Source organism: Rhopalosiphum maidis, chromosome 4 (assembly GCF_003676215.2).
Source record: "Rhopalosiphum maidis isolate BTI-1 chromosome 4, ASM367621v3, whole genome shotgun sequence".
NCBI classification, from domain to species: Eukaryota; Metazoa; Arthropoda; class Insecta; order Hemiptera; family Aphididae; genus Rhopalosiphum; species Rhopalosiphum maidis.
Window position 1 is genome coordinate 44472088 of NC_040880.1, and position 23400 is coordinate 44495487.

Consider the following 23400-nt stretch of genomic DNA (forward strand, 5'->3'; position numbering starts at 1 on the left):
ATATTATAAGGATAAAAAATATTTAAAAACGTTGTTTTTTAACAACTTAAAACTATGTAAAAAAATGTTTTCAAAAACATTAATACTTTTTGAAATAATGAGTGATGTTTGATAAAAGAATCATCCTGTATAGTTAAGAGAGCCGATAGCCACGGAGCTTTTACAAGGGTATACTCACGTGAAGCCCACTGTGAGGGACGTTCAATTAAAAGATGAAAACAAAGATGATAATACAAAAGGTCTAGAGGATGTGCTGCACTAGCTTGTTATGTTTACATTGAGTGTTACATTTTATACAACAACCGACTATTACTATTTTAAAAAAATGTTCTTGATAATTGTATGTGTATCACATATTATGTACTATATTATGTCTACATATATACTTAATAGTATATAAATGTATAAATTGATACATCTCTACTAACATGTACTTTTATTATTTATTCACAAAACTATTATAATATTCTATAAATATACGTATACCTACAAAATGTATATTAATTTGTATTAAAAATTATTTGAAAAATTTAAAAAAACTGGTATTTAAAACAATTTTATTACTATTAGCAGTAATAGTATTATTGAGATTTAGCTTCGTTAGCAAGGACCGTCAACTTGTTTTACTATTTTTACACGAATATAAAAAGAAGGTTAAATAATAAACAAGTCTTTAATAAACTGTTCTACAGGACTGCAACAAAAAAAATGTATAAATATAATTTTTATTAAATAGAGTGTACAGAATATTTCCTGGTAAATCGTACTCTATCTACTTCTTCTTAATTGGATGTGCATTAAAAATATGACATCAAGTTTACGAGTTTACTGGTAAATGCAAGACGGAGAATAAAATAATACGGTATTGCGTTTGAACTTGAATTTTTGATATTGTACTCGCATAGAACGCGTTAATTAATGGGATTTTTTCGTTAAGTTAAATTCGTTGTGTATTACTTGGATTTACTTTAAACTGAATTAGTATGTTTTTGGCATTGGATTGTTTACTGGATTTAGTGCTATAATTGAAACTGCTACTGGTTTTTTTGAAGTATATAAATATGATGTTTATTATTATTCTGCTTGTTGTTGTGGGACGAAATGGTACAGTTTTATTGCCTGGTATATTTATTTGGTTATTGCGATCCGATTTATATAAAGATTTTTTTTTATTTCAGATATTAGTTAGGTCTACTTTCAAGTTTAAACTAGAAATGATTTTGCGCCAAGAATTGATTTTACAATTTTTAATTAGGTTTTGATTTGAGCTAGAAGTTTAGTAAAAATAATGAAATCGTTGAGGTTTTTAATTTTTTTTCCTGAGTGGGGGAGGTCGGTAGTGTTCTTCATTTGAGTTTTATCGCTATTTTAGTCTTTTTATTTCACTTTTTGCTTATAATTATTTGTACATTGGTCGATTGATTGTTAATTGTTTCATTAGTATTTAAAACTACATTTTTGAAAAAATTGACAACTTGTTCAGGCATTGTATCTTGTTGAGTATTTTATTCACATTTATTTTTTATTAAATCTGTATATAGATACTAATTAGTTTTTTTTTTTAGATTTATTTTTGTGTTGGCGTTATTATTAATGTTACATAGTCTTTTTATAGTTGAAATTGAAATTTGCAAATGGTCGCTGCTATATATTACAGTTTAAATTTCTAAGAAAGGCGCTAACTTAAGACTTCATTAGAAATAGCTAATAAATTGTATTGCGTAGGTTTAGTCATTTATATTATATTGTAACCTATATTTAAAAGAATTATAATATTATTTTAATTATATTTTATAAACGATATATTATTAAAAAGTAAAATATTTTAACGTGGCTCTTAAAATCATCTATAATAATATAAAATGATCAACGTATAGCGTTAATTATATAAACAGATACATTGTTTTTAAAATAAGTTTGGTTTAACAAGTATAAATTTAAAACGGTAAGAATTGTTTCTTTTCCGTAAATTTAAACTTATGTACTTTAGATAATATCGGATATGTAAATTGCGACACCACTGTTGGAGCAAATGGTATTTATTTGTTTTTTATGGTAATCGGTATACGTTGAGATATTTACAATTTAATTATATAACATTTGTTTCTCGAAGGCATATAATATTTATTTTTGTTGCGTTTTTAGACAATTGATTCACTATATTTTTCACATAATCCGTTAAGATTATATTGTGTAATATTAATATTCTGTATTGTAAATATTTGAATTTGTGTATTCACGGATAAGTGCTTATACAGACAATTTAATATTTGAGATGGTCTTATTTATTAATCAATAATCGTATTAATCTCATCTAATTGAAGAGATAGCGAAATATATGTTTTCATTTTTATTCATCTCTATATTTTATGATAGTGAATTTTTCGTTAATTGATTTTGAAGAGTTATAGACTATGTATTCGAGACATTCGAGTTGATCATGGTTATAACGATTGACTTCGTATACGCGAATTGTGTATTGTATTTTATTATCTAAACACGCCAAACCGTAAAAAGTGAAAAGATTGAATAAATCACACATCTTATAATAATATACAATATACATACAAAATAATTATGCACACCGTATATAGGCTTCTCGTAGTACAGTTTATATTAATACCAAACATCAAACGATAAAATGCATAGTATAATTTTTGTTTTCTATCATTGATCAAAACATAATACATATTAAAATATTATGCGTTTATTTGGTGTTTTATTATACGATAAAGTAGACAATAATATGTACGCATACATTATTGTTCGGAAAATATGATTTTAACTCGCATCAAATGTCATGTCGGTAGATACGTGTTACGAGTATTATAATGTTCGACGAAATACATGCATATAGTATGATATTATATAGCTTAAGTTTTCATACTAATATCACGCGCGTATTGAACGTTCGGCAGTGTTTAACGAACCGTTTTATAAAAATACTAGCTGAATAACCCGGCTTCGCTCGTGTATTAAATAATCGATTCTTATATAAATTGGTTTTTTTATTAAAATTAAACTTTTTAAAGCCTAGTCACGTAATACATAATATTTTTTATAATTTAACTTAATTCATGATATTTATAACTGAAACGACAAATAAAATTAATAAGAGCGATTTACTCATAGACTCATTTAGTGCACCCTTGTGAAAAAAAATCGTTAAATTATTTAAATAAGACTCTAAAAACCGTAACCTTTAAGTACAAACCCCCCTATCCGTTCCTTCGGACAAAAAAAAAAAATGAAAAATCGAGCGATGTGGTGACACTCAGAAGAGTATTTGAAACATCTCTGTGAAAAAAAATTGGAAAAAACTTAAATATTGTCACAAAATTGGAACATAAAGAACGCATGTTCTTCTTATATTATACATATATAGCTAGATTACCCCACTTTTCTCGTGTGTAGTTTTTGCTTTCTCGAAATTAAATTCTTAAATCAGCACAAATTGTTGTGTTTAAAGACGAAAAAAATATATATTTTATAATTTATATAATCGAGCATTGAGCTAGTCGGTGACAGGTGTTTTATGCCTCTGAAAAATTCATATCTACACGCCGATAAGACAATATAACTCTAAAAACGCTACTCCTAATTTTTTTTTTTTTTTTTTTTCGTGACACCGAATGTTATTATCAAATACTATAACAACGTTGTTTGTTCGGTTTTCAGATCATCGGCATCGTGTCCGTATTCTTCATATGCGTGTCGATCCTGTCGTTTTGCCTGAAAACGCACCCGAACATGCGGGTGCCGATCATCAAGAACATCACGGTGAACACATCGCACAACACGACCGCCTGGGTGTTGGACAAGACGCAGACGAACGCGCACGAGGCGTTCTTCTACATCGAGTGCGTGTGCAACGCATGGTTCACGTTCGAGATTCTGGTGCGGTTCATCGCGTCGCCGAACAAGTGCGAGTTCGTCAAAGCGTCGGTGAACATCATCGACTACATCGCCACGCTGTCGTTCTACATCGACCTGATACTGCAGAAGTTCGCGTCGCACCTGGAAAACGCCGACATACTCGAGTTCTTCTCCATCATCCGGATCATGAGGCTGTTCAAGCTCACCCGTCACTCGTCCGGGCTCAAGATACTGATGCAGACGTTCCGGGCGTCCGCCAAGGAGCTGACGCTGCTGGTGTTCTTCCTGGTGCTGGGCATCGTGATATTCGCCAGCCTGGTGTACTACGCTGAGCGCATCCAGGCCAATCCGCACAACGACTTCAACAGCATACCGCTGGGCCTGTGGTGGGCCCTGGTCACCATGACCACCGTCGGTTACGGCGACATGGCCCCGAAGACGTACGTGGGCATGTTCGTCGGCGCCCTCTGCGCCCTGGCCGGCGTGCTCACCATCGCCCTGCCCGTTCCCGTCATCGTTTCCAACTTTGCCATGTACTACTCGCACACGCAGGCCCGGGCCAAGCTGCCCAAGAAGCGGCGCCGGGTGCTGCCCGTCGAACAGCCCCGCGGGCCCAGGCTGCCCGGCCAGGGCCCGCCGCCCCAGCAACAGACGAACCAGCCCGGGTGCGGCTCGGGCGGCATGGGCATAGGCGGCGGCGGCGGCGGCCACGGCCCTTGCGCCGGCGTCGGCGGCCTACCGCCTAATGTGGCCGGGGCGCCGGTCAACACGACGGGCGTGCCGGCCGTCAACCGGCGGATGAACGCCATCAAGAGCAATCATCCCAAAGACGGGGCAGGACCCAAAGTCGGTGAGATACCAAACACGTGGCGATGGCGACACTCGTGCGACCTCCGACACGACCCGTCGTCGCCTTTACCGTGTTATTTTCATTACTATCGTATCTGTAATTTATTATACTCGTTCTTAGCTGTTCCCGTTTAGGGCGCTTTGGCTTTTGCGCAAAGCTTTTATGCGTGTGTGTTTTAGTATTTTCGACGTTATGATGCGTCGTTTACGCGTGGCCTGGCAGAACACTGGCGAACTTACGAGAACGATATAAGGTTTTTCTCTTATATATCTTCCCCGCGTAATTTTTATGGCGGCAAAGCGCGTTTGGTTTGGTTAAAAGTATATACAAGAAATATATTGTTTTCATTAAACTATTGTGATTTACAGTGTTTAATTATTCGTTTATTATATTATTACCAAATTATTTTATTATAAGAAAAATAATGTTAAATCGGTCGATGCTTATTCTCCGTCATAGTAATTTTGTTGGGTACACAGTTGCAATATCGGCATTTCGAGTACAAAATGTGTGCACCCTACACGACTATATAGATAGTAGCCACGAAAATAAAGTCGTGCTAAAGACCCAAAGCACACGCAATCTATGCATAACAGAGAGCAACGATAATCCATGACAACAAATAATGCTTATGTAGCACGACTGTTTCGCCAAATTTGTACTTGCATGGCGATGTTTAATAATTTAACACAACTCTATAATCAGTTTTGAGGAATGAGACCAACAATATTGTTTACATAGGATAACAATAATTTTCGATCATTATGAAATTGTAAAGTAAATATAGGTATTTATATTAAATTAGATGCGTGTTACAAATAGTTACTTACTAAATATACTATCTATCCGTTACCTTTAATAATAAATTCTGTGCTATCGAATTATTTTTCAATCAATATAAAATATGCGCCTTGCCCGTTTTATTCATACGAATTTACCATTATTGGACAGTGACTATATTTATTTAACGCGTTCCATGCGTTTTCATATAATTTAAATATCATGAAAAATTAAAATCAAATATAATTATCAATTTATTTATAAATAATATAATATTATTATATATTTAATTATTATTAAGTTATATTTAATAATAATTTAATATTTCCAAAATAAATGCGTAAAAACAATTTTTAAATGTTGCCATAAGTAACATAACGTATAAGTATAGCATGTTGACTAGTGGAAATCATTTAATATAAGTTAGTTGTGTTCGTCACGCTATAATATTCAAATTTTAAATTAAATTAATTATTCTCGAATTTCCCCCCGAAATTCTTATAGAAGAGATATTAAGAGCTGTGGTGGCCCTACTAATCAAACTGTCTTAATGATCGATCTACCATTATTGTATTTAAAGTCTCAGTATATATAGTATAATTTGTATAATGGTTCATAAACTCGTGTTTCACAACTCTGTGATTTTAAATCACGGTGATGATTAATGAAGACTTGTAAGACGTTAGGTCTGCCAGTGCCATTGCTTTTCGCATTAATTATTGAACGGACGCTGTGAGTTTAAAAACACTTTTCGTCTAAAGTATAGATTATTGAAACAAGAACAAAACGTCTTGATAACAATTTTATAATTTATTATGCATAAGATTTAAAATAAAAATATATGAAAATAAAATCATCTAATTAATGGATATTATAATTCTATGCGTCAATACAATCTCTAGAAACGGACGAAGAGTGTGTTGTTAAATAATCAGTGCTCGATCAAACATCTCTACTGCTAATCATTCGCTTATAAATTGTGTGTAATGCTTACAGAAACTGAACCCGCCACGAGATACTAATCGATAACACACTCTGAACATATTAAAAACAAAACAATTCTATAACGGTATACAATATACATGATGATACTAACACTATAAAATTACACAGTTATTTTAATTTTTTTTTTCCTATTCACATCACGGTGATTTATTTAGTATTTTTGAACCCAATTTTAACGTTGATAAGTATAATATGATTGACTTAGTTTTGATTGCAAGTAGGAACCCAATAAAAAGACGTGTGTTCTTCACCGTATAGTACTATGTTATTAAAATGATTTCATTCATGGTTATTTAAATAATATTATTTTGCTTCGTCTAATAACTAATTTTTCACCTATTATAGGTATATCTAGTAAAATTAAGTGAAAATAAATGTTTTTTAAAATATAATTGCATATTATTAAATTAATTAGACATAATAATAAATTTAAACTTAATATATATATATATTATTAGTTATAAAATATATTTTAGTTCAAAGATAATATGGTTTAAGATATTTATATATATATATATTATTTCGACCTTAAATCTAAACTTTTACGTCATCATAATGTTTGGATTCATGTCAGATAGTTATTACTTATTATTAGTAGTAATGGTATTTTATTTCAAAGAAATGTTATCGGTTTGAACTATATCCGTCGTGTAATGAGATGATTTGACGTGGAGAAAAAATATATTTTTGATTTTCCACTTTTCTAGACATATCTTTGACATAATAATATAACGTCTTGTACTTCAATATAATACGGTTTAGTGATGAAATCGCGTTCTACTTCAATTGGCCGACGGGACTAAAATCGTAAAAAGACTTGTCATCTAATTTCAAAAATGTTAATGGAGGCCCCGGGATGTGATCGAAATGAAGATCACCACATCGACTGCAACGTATTAACGTGGATTGTCCCAGGGGTATTAATACCAGGCAATATTATGGGATATTATATCTTATTTCACGTAAACCTACATTGAACGATAAGAAACTAATACAATATACTATCTGTGTACTGTAATAATAATAATAACAATATTATTCGAATAACTAGTAGCTATAATGTTCTCGGTGATTAATCGGTTAACGGCAGCGTGACAGTTTATGAAACGGATTTAACAAAAATATAAAAAAGCGTTTTACATAATAAATTATTGTACATCATTATTGTCTAAAGTATAAATAAAAATAACTAGTCGATTCCTAATTCAGTGGATGCTATAAAATATATCGGGACATAATATCTGCACAACGCGTTATTTTTTATTGTTTCGCACTTGGTTTAGTCGTTAGTAATGCGATGTATAATATTTACATCAAACTTTTGTGTTGTTTTTTGGTTTCGTCTGCAGCGGTGTAATATTATATTATTTGCATTTGAATACCTATTCAGTTTCGTAATTTCATCGCTGTTTAAACATTACGAAGTTACCATAATACACATAAATGTACTTATTTAATATTATCCTTTTGAGTTTCAAAGAGAAGAAGTATTAGCAATACGCACTGACAGATATATTAACACACACTTTAGCCGTACATCATCTCACTGAAATTATTGTTGCATGTGTACGTTTATAACTATACGCGTATCATTCGGTGACATCGTGTCTGGGAATAATATATATATATCAGTAATCGCTGATATCATGTATTCGGGTGACATAACATAATTTTATCATGTCACGGTCAAATCGGAGCTTGTAAAATAATAAATTAATTATATTCTATTATGAACTCTCTGTTTGCGCATTGTGCGCATTAGTATTTTCGTACAGAAAGACGAAACCTCGGTCTTCACCTAAACATGATGATTTTTTATAATATGTTACCATGTGTAAATAAATATATTAGTACGCCCAACCCGACAATCGGACGTAAATATATGCGTGCAACGCACAGATTTATAATTTCATTGAATGAATCTGATATCATTAAATAAAAATCATTTTTCATAATTTATTTTTTACAGACGCTTTTTATGATATATTTATTTCCAACTGTTTTATATTTTTTTATGATATTAAATATAATGTGTATATTTTTCATATTCAGAAAATAACATGTTAAATTCCTTGTAACTCAGTATTATCTGTCAGTCTGGCATACAGAGAAATAAATGTGTATAACATTATCAGCAAACGTGAAAATAGCATGCATATTTTTTTTCATCCTTACCTATTTGAAATTTTGTAAAATTACCAATACGAATATTTAGCACATATTTTCACCGTCAACTATAGAAAATTTAATTTTCTGGCTTAACTAATGTTGTGTATACATTTTTAAAACGGTCCTTCAAATGCATGCGGGTTAAGTATTTGCTAATTGTATAATGGGCAGAGCTAAGGAAATATACGTGAAAATAGTTCCATTGAATACCGTCTTTGAGGAATAATCTGAACAATTTTTTAATTTATTACAATTCACGAGTATTATTTTTATCATCACCGGTTCAGGAATACCATTGTACAGTTGATTAATACTGTTAAATGTACGTTTCTAAAGACGAATAGAGAGAAAAGTATGCCTAGGGCCAATAATGCAACATATTATATTGTTATTTATAACACAAAGATGAATAATAATATTATATAAATGGAAAAATTTATATGAAACGCGTGTGTACGGTGATGTAAACCGACGTGTGTTTTGGTGTTTTGAATTTGGAAAAAATATAATAACGTCGCACTTATAATATACGTCCCACTGCCGGCGTGTGCCACTGTCGATCGAAATACGTCTTTTATGAAATATAATTGAATACGAAACGCTGCAGATGAGGCTTATAGAAGGTACGGATAAAGTACAAAACACAACACAATAAAATAATATAATACATATAAGTATATGTGCGCATAAAAAGTAAAAAAACTTCTGGCACCCTTAAAAATTGTCAAATCAACTTACGCGCGTCGCCCGCACCGATAATAGTGGCAGTGGAATTATGTATATGTTATAATTAGGGTATGTTACGCTTAATGAGTCTTGTCGTACATGTAAATTATACCAATCGATACGAGGGCGGCGCTGCACTGAAGCTTAACTAAATAAATGTAAATTTAAAAAATAATAATAATAATAATAACGTATATAGTGTTCATTAAATCAACATTTATTTTATTTTATGACACTGTTTTAAGATTTTCATTATTTCATATAAATGTATGTTAAAATAAGTTTTTGAAAATTATTGATTGGTATATTTTAAGATAATTTATTTATATTTACCGACGTCTGTGATTCTGAATTCATTCTAGAAAACCCATCATACTATTAGAAGAAACTACAGCAAAGGTCGAAATTATATTTGTGTGCTATACTCGTGTAATACTAATATATTTTATACTAAATAGGTTTTTTAGTTATAATCAATAGTTTCCACATAAAATATATTTTTAGGGCACGGTGTAATACCACATTAGTGGTGCGTTTCTTAAAACGATTTATAACCAATATCATTACATTCATCACGCAGCAATCAACGGCAGTGATCTGAGATGCCGTAAAACCATTATTGTCATTTTCGCATCACTTAATTATGCATACAATATATAAATATTTATACACTTTTTATGTATATTTTTTTTTGTTTACTTTTCCATTTAGATATTTTATAATTAAGTATCTTCGCATTACTTAATCGATATGACGTGCATTGTTAAGGTAAATCTTCGGGGACTACTACTTTAAAAATAATATGTAATGAAATTTAAAAATTACAAATACTATTCGTCTTTAAAATTTGGTGTAGACGTATTGAAGCCCTTAAAATTAAACATATTTAAATTCAATAAAAAAAAAAAAACAACGAAGTTAATTGCTCGAGATGAAAATTAAATCCATACAATACTATATACAACTGCCACATAAAACAACGTTCAGAAAACTATTGCTGCTTTTTCAATCGGTATTTGCATGAAATATACATGCAAGAAAAATTGGTCGGGGACCCGGAGGAAAACCATTGTTGGCCTGGAAAGTTTTCCCGAAAGTTTTCTGGGAGAAAAATCGCACTTAACTTCTCAGTCCGACAAGCATATTTTTCCACTCGTTTAGTGACGTTAACCGTCTACCTTTATTGTTTTCGACGTGTGTATTGTATTTGTCATAATAACGCAAATATCGTTGGCTATGATGTATATCACTGTATAGAGGATAATATAATTGTATTGATGCAGCGCAAAATTATTTCGGGGCGGCAACCCTTGTGCACGTTATCGAACTATTTATAATTCAACGATTTTTGAGCGGCGCGTATAATATAACCACGCTGTGTTCAAACAACGCCATTCATCGTGATCGGGCAATTGACAATTAAATCAAATATTCATGTTGGCAATCTCGATGATTAATGATTTATGTGTAAACGTTCGACATTAATACGTACCTACATAACGCTATTACTATTGTAATAATATTGTCTCACGACTATACTATAAGAACACGAGGAAATTTTGGATAGTGATATGTTTCAACTGCGTACACGTAATATGACCGATATTTTTACTTTCTTTTCTTTTAATTGCGAAAAACTCGTCGAGAAGAATATACTTAATTGACTTTTATTTTGTTAGGAAATGGAGTATTTAGTTTGTCGAACAACACAACTTCGCGTTCAACTCGTGACTGTGTAGTTTCTTTTTTCATTTATTTGAAACGCGATAATAATAATAATAATATAATCCACTAGGCGTGCGTGTAAATGTGTAATAATGTGATAGGTGCCCTAAAAACTGGCCGCAATACGTTTAAAACTTGAAAAATAAATATTTTTAATGCATTCGAAGTCACATATTAATAATATGTTCTATTTCGCAATACATTTGGTTCGCGAAACACTATTTCACGTGGTCAAATCGTATTTTCCCGTACTTTTGTCGACATTGTATATTATGTACCTATAATATGCCGTTTACCCTGCAAAATGTTTGATACCATTAAAAATCTTCTGTAATTGTGTTGAAATAAGGTCATAAAGGTTTTACAAAAACTACGAGTCCCCGTATCTGTCTATTGATTTTTTATTTTAATAAGATTTAAAACAACAGAATTTATAAAATATAAATATGTAGATATGTATTAAGCTCATATTATATGCATATAGAAGCTTATTAAAATTTGACTCGCTTCCGTTCAGTTTGTTTTCCCTCTCATCGTCGACGGTTTTTCGTGCTCAACACTGAACACAATCAACTCTATCTTCAATTGTTGTTTTCGAATGTTGTACAAGCAGTTTATTACCTATTTTGAACTCAATGTTAAATATTTAAAACAATTTTTCAAACTGTCAATTGCTTGTTGCGATGTTTTGCAAATCTAGTGTTTAACGATTTTAGATTTAAAAATTCCAATTATTTGCGTCGTAGATTCAAATGATTCAATATTCTTTTTATCTATGACTAAACTGTAAATCTTTCCCAGACCATTTTAACGCTAATGAAAATTATTAATTCAATTTCAAAAATGCAAAGACTGTTGCAAATGCGGCGATAAATTATTACGACTGTTACCGACATCGCATCACCTGCAACTGGGTCGTTGTGGCAATCGACGCACATTGACAAACAATAGTGATGAAACTTAGCGGAAGTCCATTGTTTCCGGTTGGAAGTGCGTTTCGTCAAAAAGCAGTAATGGGACAGCGTGGTCTACGATGTGGCAAGGGTCGTGAAATCCCCTGGCCGAATACAAAAACAAAGCCATTCTCTGACTTCAAAAACAAGCCCCCCTACCATCGCCAAAACCACAATAACCGCAACTACGATAATGATATTATATTATTGTTATATAATATAAAATTAATTAATTAACTTTCACATGTACGCTCACACACACACACACACACTTACGCGCATAGCGCACGCGCACGCGTGAAGTTAAGTACGCGATTTCGGTCCATGAACTATACAATGTGCTGTTGATTACTGTGTTTTTGAACGCGGTCGATGTGAAGGGTAATACGTATATGTATATTATGTGCACACGTATACTATTATTATTATGTGAAGTGTCCCGGAGACTTTTGAAAAGATACTACTGCTGCTATTGTCTCGAATAAACGTTGTGTCACCAGGCGCCGAGTCGCCAAATGAACCGTCAAAAGCACTACAAAGACTGCATACGCTCCGCACCCCGTCCGCGGAGATTTATTACCCACCAACTGACGTCCAGACAACTTCATTTTTTTGTTTTGGTCGTCGGAAAGAAGAGGAGTGAAAAAAAATTTTTAAACTTTTGGCGTGCGGACGACCGATGACGGAGCAAAAACTCGATGGTATCTCGGAAAAAAAACCTACCTCAAACCGACGGTCAACAATGGCTGTATTTGCTGTTCAGTTGATTACTGTTGTGACGTTACTCGTCCAGTACGACGAAAAATGCTTATTCTGAATGCATCCTCCACTCCTTCTCAACCCTCCCCCTCACTGCCACCAAACCATAAAAATAAAAGGACTTCTTTAGAAATAATTACACCTAATGATAAACTTAACAAAAAAATATTCATAGTATACATACTACTATTTAACTCATAACGGACAGCTGTAGCATGAATAATTATTTTTACCAGAAAATGACTATAATGTTATTCACGTGATATTTCGTTATGATTCGTTAGAAGTTTTGTTAACATTTGAATATTTTCGATTAAATCGTAATCATATTCTTTCCAAGTATTAAAAATCTATACACTATAATATTATGTGATCCGAGAAATCGCAGTGAAACAGTCTTCCGAGTATTATTTAATGTTTGCACAAGTTCGAATAACAATATGATTAAATATATTCCCATGTACATTACAACCTAATGACATGATGTCCGCTTGTACATCACTCGATTTTATAATATAATATAAGGAAAGTTTGCGTTGAACAAACATTAAACGAGAAATAGGGTCTTAAAGATAATTAAATGTTTGCAAAACTACGAGTAACTAAAGTTCTGAACAGAAAACTGACAAAAATACGTCTTTAGAAGTTATATTAATTTCTTCGTTATCTCTCCGCCGTCGCGAGTGAGTAGTACCTACTAAGATGTATACTACACTACACTCACCGGAGATTAAATATCTTAAAAGCACAAAAATTTCTATAAAAATGAAAACACTTTTAGTAGGCTTGGTGATTACACAGTGTCCTAAGAACTACAAAGTACCCTATACATTAGATCCCATTCAATATTATAGAATATATCGGTGTATAAGTAACAAAAATGTGTATGCCCCATATTCAATTTTACAATAGAGACTTGTGATATATGGACATTTTATTTTTTTAGTGAACGACTTACAACAGTTTTTATATTTATTATACAATTTTTTAGTTATTTGTTTTATAAAATACGAATATGTACAATATCATATATATTATACATATACACAATAAATCTGTATGTATAATAAGTTATTAGTGTTATAACAGTAATATAAAATTATATATAAATAATGTGAACACATAAAATGTGTACAAGGTCTTTTACCGAAGTAATTATTTAAAAACAACGAACATTATATGTGATAGTACTATATTATATTTTTCAATTAAAAATGTGTGTGTTGGTTCAAAATATATGAACATTTAATTCAGTAAAAGAAAGGAAATACCTAGTGATTTAAACATATGAATAAACGGCTGAATAATAAAATTATCTATGGACTCTCCTCGTAGAATGATTTTAAGAAAGACTGAAAAACGGCATTTTGGCTTCTAACCATCGATATTTTATGGGATCAGCAATATATGATGCGATTTACATTAGCCAACGATTCTGACGTGGAAGCGGCAGGTCCATGTTACTTGAATAAAATCAGATCTTCTAAATACCCGATATCGACTATAGTGGATTTTTGTTAATACATCATACATGTTTGAAAGATAAATCGTCAAAGTTCAAACCACATTTCTTTGGTAATATGATGATAAATATAAGAATGTTTTATCTTTTTATCAAATTTATTATAGTTCTATAATTTTCCGTGGTCCTTTTAGAAACTGGTAGTATCTATACGAAAGATAAGCCGAAAAACTTTCGTATTAAAAACTGAACTCGATTTTCTATCAATATAGGCTGCTGGGGGCTTTTGAAAGAGAGTTTTAAAAGTTTTTCACAACTCAAAAATAATACACACAATATGTGCCTAAACACCATACAGAAAGATAAATTAAATAAACATCGTTAAACAAATACATATGGCTTGCTACTCTAATTAAAATATAATGTACATTAGTCCTCTAACTTAATATATTTTAATAACATAATTTACTATAACCAATACATGTCTAACGGTAGTGGGAAATTTAGTCTAATTGGATACCCTTATCCTTTGTCTACGCCCCTAAGATGTATATATATGTAATGTTATACACGTTAGGTATAGATAAAGATACTAACCATTTAATGTGGGATACATATAATGCAAATCACATTTACCAACTGCCAGTTATTTAACAGCGGTGAACACATTAAACATTAGTTAACATTGACCGGATACCTATTGGGTAATGTTCCAATAGCTTTATGATTAATTAACGTTTGATTCTTATAGCGTGCACGATTGTGAATCGCTATGTTGCTTGTATGTTTTCCGTGATTTTCGGTTAATTTGAATTTAATCCAAGATACTAGAATTCAAAAATTGAATAATTATTAATTTATTAATTTATAATTATTTATAATTATCTAAGCTTATAAGCGGACTAAACATTTTATCAATAAATACATAATAGTAATAAACCTTCTTTCCTCGGTGGAAAAAATATGATAAAATTGTTTTTTTTATATACCCTAGATTTATTAAATGGTGGTAGCTTTATATTAAACAAAGAATAACAGAATCATCCCTGAAGTATTGTAAGTTATCATATTATTTATTTATGAGGTTAAAATAAAGATAGGTTTTGAAGTGACATAAATTACTATAATGTATTCATTATTTTGTCGTTTATTTAATTTAAATACAACATTCCTTAATTTTTTTCAAGTTAATAGGAAAATTTAAGAAAAAATGTTATATAATGTTAAATTCTTAATTTTTTTTTTTTTTGGTCCATTTTTAATTTCATTCTATACATCTCATTATTAAAAATAAAAAAAACAATTATATACTTAAGCTTTGAAATTCAATGGATTTAAATTGATGCTTAAGATACTATATAAATATATATATATATATATGTATAATATATATTATATTAATTTTCAATTTAGTAGAAATTATAATATGAACTATATTACAGACTACAGTTGTCGATCATTTCAATGAAAATGTCATATTACCTTTCCAATACATCCTGTATACTGAGGCGCCCATATTCGTTCGCATATTTCAGAAAATCGAAATTATTTTCGTCCCTTTACTATTTTCACGTGACTAGATTTTGATTTCCCTCGACGACGTCATGGGCACATATTTGTAAATCCATCGTCGAGGGATACAAAAGCGACAACGGGCGGTCACGCCGAACAGGTTCAACTATATTACGATATAGGGACACCAAGTATATTGCTGAATAATTCGTTTAATTGTATGTTTCATGAATAATTAACAACCATACCGTCTATATTTCACTTATATTTAGGCGTGTATAAACAATAACACGGCATGCGATTGCAATATATAGATTTTATATCGGGTACGAGATAACACAAACTATGATTTTATTGATCAAAAAATTGTTTTCGCTTTATTTAAAAGTTAATCATGTTAATCCTGTATAATAGACAAAATACCTATTTTGTCCTACATGTCCTACCTATTTTAGGTAAATTGTATGTAGGTACATGCCACACACATCACGATTTGAGATATTTTTTACCGGACATAGCCAGACAAATTAGAATTAAATTTAATAACTATCTATTTCCAACCGGGTGGACGTTAGCCACATTGTTTTAGTGAAATATTTGTTTCTAAAATAATTCCTCACGTAAAAAAATATAATCAACCAGTATGACATATTTAATTGATATAAATTAATTAAGAACACAAATGTTTTTTTTTCAATTAAATGAAATGTTTTAGAGATAATTGTTAAATACACATGTATCAGTGTTATTTACTCTTTGTAAGTGTGAATGTAAACTTCAAACTTTGGTTTTAACGTTAAATGGTCGTCAGATGTTAAAATTATATTTACCATCGAACTAAAATGTAACAAAACTAAGTTTCAAAGTAACTTTAAAACATAAAAACATTAACTGACAGTTTTTGGAATAGACACGATGCTTTCAAAATTAATTGATGCCATGTCACCATAATATATATAAATTATATATCTGTGATATTTTTATACTGCACGACGTGTATGATATAAACATTATAAGAAAGGCCAAGTAGTAACTATCAGCAAAGCACCTATACACAATATACACATATTACATATGAAGCAAAAACACATAGTTCGTGAGCAGAATATATTTCACCGTATCCTACTAAAGAAATCGTTTTCATTAACAATTATTCCGGAAACTATTTCGGTCCACGTCTCTTTTCACGAACACAAACTTTGACAATATATTATTTTTTCCTCTTTTCCGACATCCACCGGAACTCGCTCAAATCGTGTAATGTATATAACATATTACGATTCCTTACAATTTTAGAATTCACGATGGCTTTCGATAATTTAACCTATCATTCGTTAGGTGTATAACTATGCCATTGCTATTAAAGAGCATATAATAAACCGGGAAACTCAGTATACTGTACAGTAAATGTCAAGTGTGCAACGTTGTTGAGTAGATCAATGATAAATCATATTATATACGAAAAAAAATGATTCTGAACGAAGATCGTCTGTCAGTAAATACTTTTAAAGATATTTTATTATATACTCGTATTTTTATTAAAATCAGTATTTTATTTTTCTATTAAAAATACGCGCGGTAGGTTAACCAAACTGTTAATAAATATGTAAATGTATAATGTACTAATTATTAAAATGTTATTTCATAGAATATTACCAGCTATTATTAACATTTGAGTCAATACCAACATTCAGTAGAACAGAGTGAATAGGTAGGTTCACGGTACATATTGTTTAATATGAATATAAATATTTGTAAAATTCCATCATACATAGAAAATAATATATAAAATATATAGTTTCAAAAAGTTGCAAGTCTTGCAAATAATATTTATTCTGAGTTACGACAAATAAACTACTAAACTCGTAATTATTTGTTTAAAAATCAAAATTTTAACTCTTAATTTAAAATTTTTAACTTTAAAAAATATACTTATTAATATTTCCCTAATTTTTATAATTTGTATTATGTATAGAAAAATATATTTTAATCAACAGTGAAATGTCTTAAGTTTCTGTTACCAATAGTTTTTAAATTAAAGCAACATATTTAAAATTGTTTGAGGAGAGATTTTTAAATTTTACGTGTAAGTATCTATAATATTTCCAACGATTGAACTTAAAATTATTATAATATTACATAGCTTTTTGCTAAACGATTTTTTTATTGTATTTTATGTGATGAAATATAATTATCAACATTAAACAAATAAGCTATTTCGAATTTGTAAAAAAACTGATTTAACACGAGGTCCCGTTTTTTGGTTTTACTCGATTTATCTGAAAAATACTGGGAATTTTAACTTTGTAACTAAAAGTAACAAAAATCTTCTACCCTATATTGATTCGTAATGAAATTTTGACATAGGTGTGTAAATAAATGTTTTCAAAAGACCAAAAATAAATAAAACATTTTAAAATTGTATTAATTTCCATGAATTTATTGTTAATCACACGACTTACCTTCTACAAATGTATAGTATGCATCAGTGTATCACTCATCATATATCGAAGTTAAAAAAAAAATGTAGAAACTAATTATATAATAATACTTACCTAACTAAGTAGTTTTTGATATTAGACAGAAAAATACAATAATTAGTATTAATTATCTACCTGATAAATTTGTTGCTTCAAACAGTATTTATTCTAGTAAAAAAAAAAAAATTAATTAGGTATATAAATATATATAAATATAAATCGAATAATAATAATAATTATATTCAATACCTTATTGTCACTCTATGTTCGCAGGCTACGTGTATAAATACATAATGATACCAAGAGTCTAATTGTTTATAGATACATTTTATATAATTTTTTCATAAATGTATACCTAAAAAATTAAATTTTTCTAAAAATAATAATATAATAAATACATTTTGATATAATAAATAAGACGAGAGCCGCAAGTTATCCATTCCTATAATATAATATTACAGTCCGTATAGACACTAATCCCAAAATGGAATTTTTTCTACATAATTCTTTGCTTTATGTTGTATTTTGCTTACTCTTATATTTATAATTCAGTGGTCATAAATATTAAATACTATTTCTCACTAGTTCTGGGCTATTATTGATTTATACCATTGGTGCGTTGTATAAATAAATTATTATATAGTTTTTTATGTACCTGTTAAAAACTCAGTAACATAATATACGAATGTACTTTAATATATGTACAGGTAGAAACAGCATGTTAAATGCGAATACAAGACAAATAAATAAGAAGTAACTATAACATAGTTATGATACATGTGATTAAAAACAATGTATACCCAAGAACAATTGTTGGCTTAAAAATGTTTGGCTTTTCATATATAGCAATCGAAATACCTTTATGTAATAACTTCCCACTGTATAGTCAGAGCTGCCTCGTGCGTAACAAGTAATAAGAAAAACCTATGACAATATTTCAATAATAACGATAATAATAAAATAATAAATTATATTTATGTTATATAGTATTTTCAAAATTTCTAACCGTTAGACGTTAGACTCAAACGTTTCGGTCCGTTTATAGACTGAATCGCGCGCGTAAACGAAATCGTAATTTTCGAACAATGTAAAATTAAATTCATACTACTCACAGTCGCGTGCCGTTATATTATTAATAAATTCCATTATAAAATAATTTCATCGTTCGAACGTCTTGTCAGCGCTCGCTGTATATTAAAGGAGAGGTATGTACCTAAGCAAGTATATATAGTATTATAATATACGTATAATATCGACAACTGTACACATATAGTATTATGTAGCGCCGGGCAAATATTATTATGTATACTTCGCGGTCGGATGAAATAAACGCAGGTCAGGTATACACGCGTTTACTATGATAATTATGGCCAATAATATTATTATAATATCATATATTTTTTTGTTCAACACCGTAATTGTTACCAATGGACACCAATGGACATCGAATTTAGAGATACATATTATCTATAGTTGATATAGCCATATGAATGGTATATACAATCGTCCTCAACCATGAACCATTGTTAAATCGTATAGTTTCTGTAATGTGAATTGTATTTTATTAAATTTTGCTATTTTTTATCGTAGTAATAATATTTTAAGTTTTTTAATTATTGTTTTTGTATTTTATCAATAGAAACCCTTTATTCTTAATATCATGTGTTAGATTATTTTCAGATAAATATTTCGCTTTAAAATACAAAATTCAAAATACTTAAAAAGAAAATTTAGTCAAGTTCACAATAATAAAAATATTTTTGAAATTTTCATAAATACAATAGTTGATCGAAAAACATGTTTTAACGAGGTTTGTTTACATATTATGTAATTAATATGTATTTCAATATTATCATTTGATAATAATTGCATTTATGTATTATTTGTACAATATAAAACCATACAATGGTTTAAGTTTTACAATTGATCTCATTATTTCTTTCACTAAATGTATTTTATACATTAAAATATATTTAATTTTTCTATAAGTCAAACCACAAATTAAGTAAAAATGTTTTATTTTTAGAATAATAATTTTAGTAATTCATGACTTTTAAAAAATAACTATTATCTGTAATAGTCATCGAAGTTGCTATCACACAGTAACATAATAAATAAGATCAAAAAAATAAAAGCATAATATGTACGTAAAATAATGAAGATGTTTTTTATAGGCTTTTAAAGATAAATTAATATTGTATATTTTTAGCATTTGTAGTGCTTCCTAGGTTTGTAGTGCATTTTTGAATTATTTTTAAGTGCTTTTTTATGTTAGGAGATATTTTAGCTAGATACTATTATGGATACTAGATATTATTTAACTAGAAAATATTTTTATCTCGACGACTATGGTTTTGTAGGACATGGAGTGTGTGTTACTATAAGTCCCGTCAGACAACAAACTGATGTGTCCACTACGCCACACCATGCCCTATAAAGTGCTTTTATCAGTTTACATAGAATTTTCGCTTTATTTTGAAATGCTTTTATTAGTTTTATATATAGCTACAGCATCTGAACTCCAAATCAATCATCGTATTGATGATGATAATATGTGCGATTAATATATACGTACCTTTAACGAATTTATCTATACAAAACAACACAGTTTTATTGATATACGTGTTGTTTGTTTTTTTTTTTTTTCATTATCTTCCGAATGCAGTTGGTGTCGCTATGACGTTGAACCCGAACGGCGTGGGAGTTAAAGCTGAACCAGTGATGTCCACTGGCGTTGGTGGCGTCGGCGGACCGAGGAAACAGTCGGCCACAAAGACGTGAATGGCTACGGCGGATTACCGCGGTAGTGGAACGTTTATTCTAAAATACGAGTGGAAATCAAGGATCAAAATCGTTTATTATTTTTTTTTTGTTTTTAAGTTTCTTCGAGAAAGTTTTTTCTCGATAAAACAATATACACTCCCGTTACGATATTATAATGATGTATTATATAATATAATTTGTATTCCGAGTATTATTATTATTACTATTCGACGGCAGTAGGTATATTTATTTAAAATATAGTGTCATAATATTATTATTGTTATTATTATTATCATTATTATTATTATTATTATTATTATTATTAACCTTAGAGAGACTCCAGTCCTATAATGATGTACAAATTTATCTTTTAATACTATTAAACTGCACACACACACACAAAAAAACGACCAAAACACGACCAAGTAATGTGTATGCATTAAATTCCGACCAAAGATCCACAACGTTCGAAGGTACCTATACGGGCGGCAGCCACTAATTAGTGTAATATTGTACTTGCGCCCCTCTCATCGTCATCGTTAGAATAATAATATTATAATACAGCCTCTCGTCGCTATTGTATTCGCATCGAGTAACACGTGGTGTAAATATTTATTATTTTTTTTTTTACGCAACATTTCATTTTTGTTAACGGTTTCCTCTTATTGTTAAAATTAATTTATATTATCGAGATAAACAAATTGTCGTCACTCCCAGAAACCATGGTCATTTGGCTGTATATAATATTATAATACATACGGATTACGGGGTAATTTTTCATTTTATTTTTAACGCGAGACACCCATAAAACGTCACAGTATTAACCTTATATAAATGGTTTTAAGTAACCATGCCAGTTATGGAATTAATATACGTTTGAAACAAAAACTAAATTCATACAAAAAATTTAATTTTTTTATCTCACCCACACATAAACATTATACATACTCGTACATATTATTGTTAGATAATATTGTATAAACTTATGTATTTATAGATTCGTTAGTTTTTGTACTTTTTTTAAATTTAGTGGATATCCCTCGGCAATCTTGCACTAGTTTATAAATTAATATCTAAACTGTATAAACAATAAACAATATCGATCCAAGTATAGGTAACTGTAATGTTGTATGTATACATATTAAAAATGTATTCTCTGTCAAAAGAATTATATTCTTCTCCGGTATATGAAATAAAAATGACAAGATCATAAAAAAAATACGTTAATAAATAAATGTTAATAATATAATATAACCTACTTTTAATCATAAACTATTTTTCACAGTGTCTTGCGTTACAAAAATTCACCTCGTACATGTATTTATATATTGTGATATTAGATAGCTAAATATTCATGGCAAGCGTGTCTGATTATAGTTGAAACGGACTTATATAATATATTGGCCATCGTCAGCGGTGGTGTGAACCTCTGTACCCAAGTGAATATTATAATATACGTATGTACCTACTAAAAATATTATGTGTATAATGTATAATATTATTATTATGCGTGTCGTTGAATACGAAACAGCTGAACAAACCAATAATAATAATAATAGATTTTTTTTTTTGTTGATTGAAAATCCTTATTGCGGGATTTGTACGGTTTTACAGAGAAAAATTTGCTCACTTTTAAAAAATAATAATAAAATATAAAATAAATAATAGACTATATTATATTATATATAAAATGTGTTGCACAGAATTATTTTGTTTCTATTCAACAACTACGTTACAACACATTATTATTATTATTATTATTATTATTATAAATATTATTCGGCAAAACAAAAAAAAAAAACAAAAAAAACAAAAAAAAAACATTGACGATTATTTATATATATATTATACTTATATAATTTATTAAATTTTTTTTATGTATATAATAATTACTCTAGTAGATTATTTATACGTAGCAGTATTATCTACGATCATTTTTTGAATGCACCAAAAATAATTAGACAAAAATAATAATTTGCTTCGATAAACAATACAAATTCATATTCTCATTTATATATTATATATATATATATATAATAATGTCGTTCTTAAAATGTTTATGAAAAAATTATATTATATTATGTATTAAACGTTACACTTAAATATTGTATTTAAAAACATTTTATACTCGTTTAGAACTAAATTTATTATTATCATTAAACATGAACATGTTATTATACGATAATTCTATTATCTATTTATAATCAAATTATTATGTTTTATAGTTAAATTCTGTTTCTGTCCACGAATACTTTTTTCCTTATGTATTTTTTTTTCTTTATGTTAATTGTATAAGTTGTTATAATATTATTATGTTTTGACATTCATTTTACGTTCCCT

At 29.6% G+C, this 23400-nt stretch overlaps 1 protein-coding gene across 2 annotated transcripts in view; it reads left to right on the plus strand.

Moving 5' to 3' along the window:
* Positions 1 to 22756, plus strand: part of LOC113557379 (potassium voltage-gated channel protein Shaw-like) — a 120274-nt gene extending 97518 nt beyond the window's left edge. For both annotated transcript variants that reach the window (XM_026962862.1, XM_026962861.1), the window contains 2 exons: positions 3679 to 4726; positions 20963 to 22756. In XM_026962862.1, coding sequence (XP_026818663.1) covers positions 3679 to 4726; positions 20963 to 21078 — 1164 coding nt within the window. In that variant the 3' untranslated portion in view covers positions 21079 to 22756. The remainder of the gene's footprint in view (positions 1 to 3678; positions 4727 to 20962) is intronic.
* Positions 22757 to 23400: the final 644 nt, after the last annotated feature.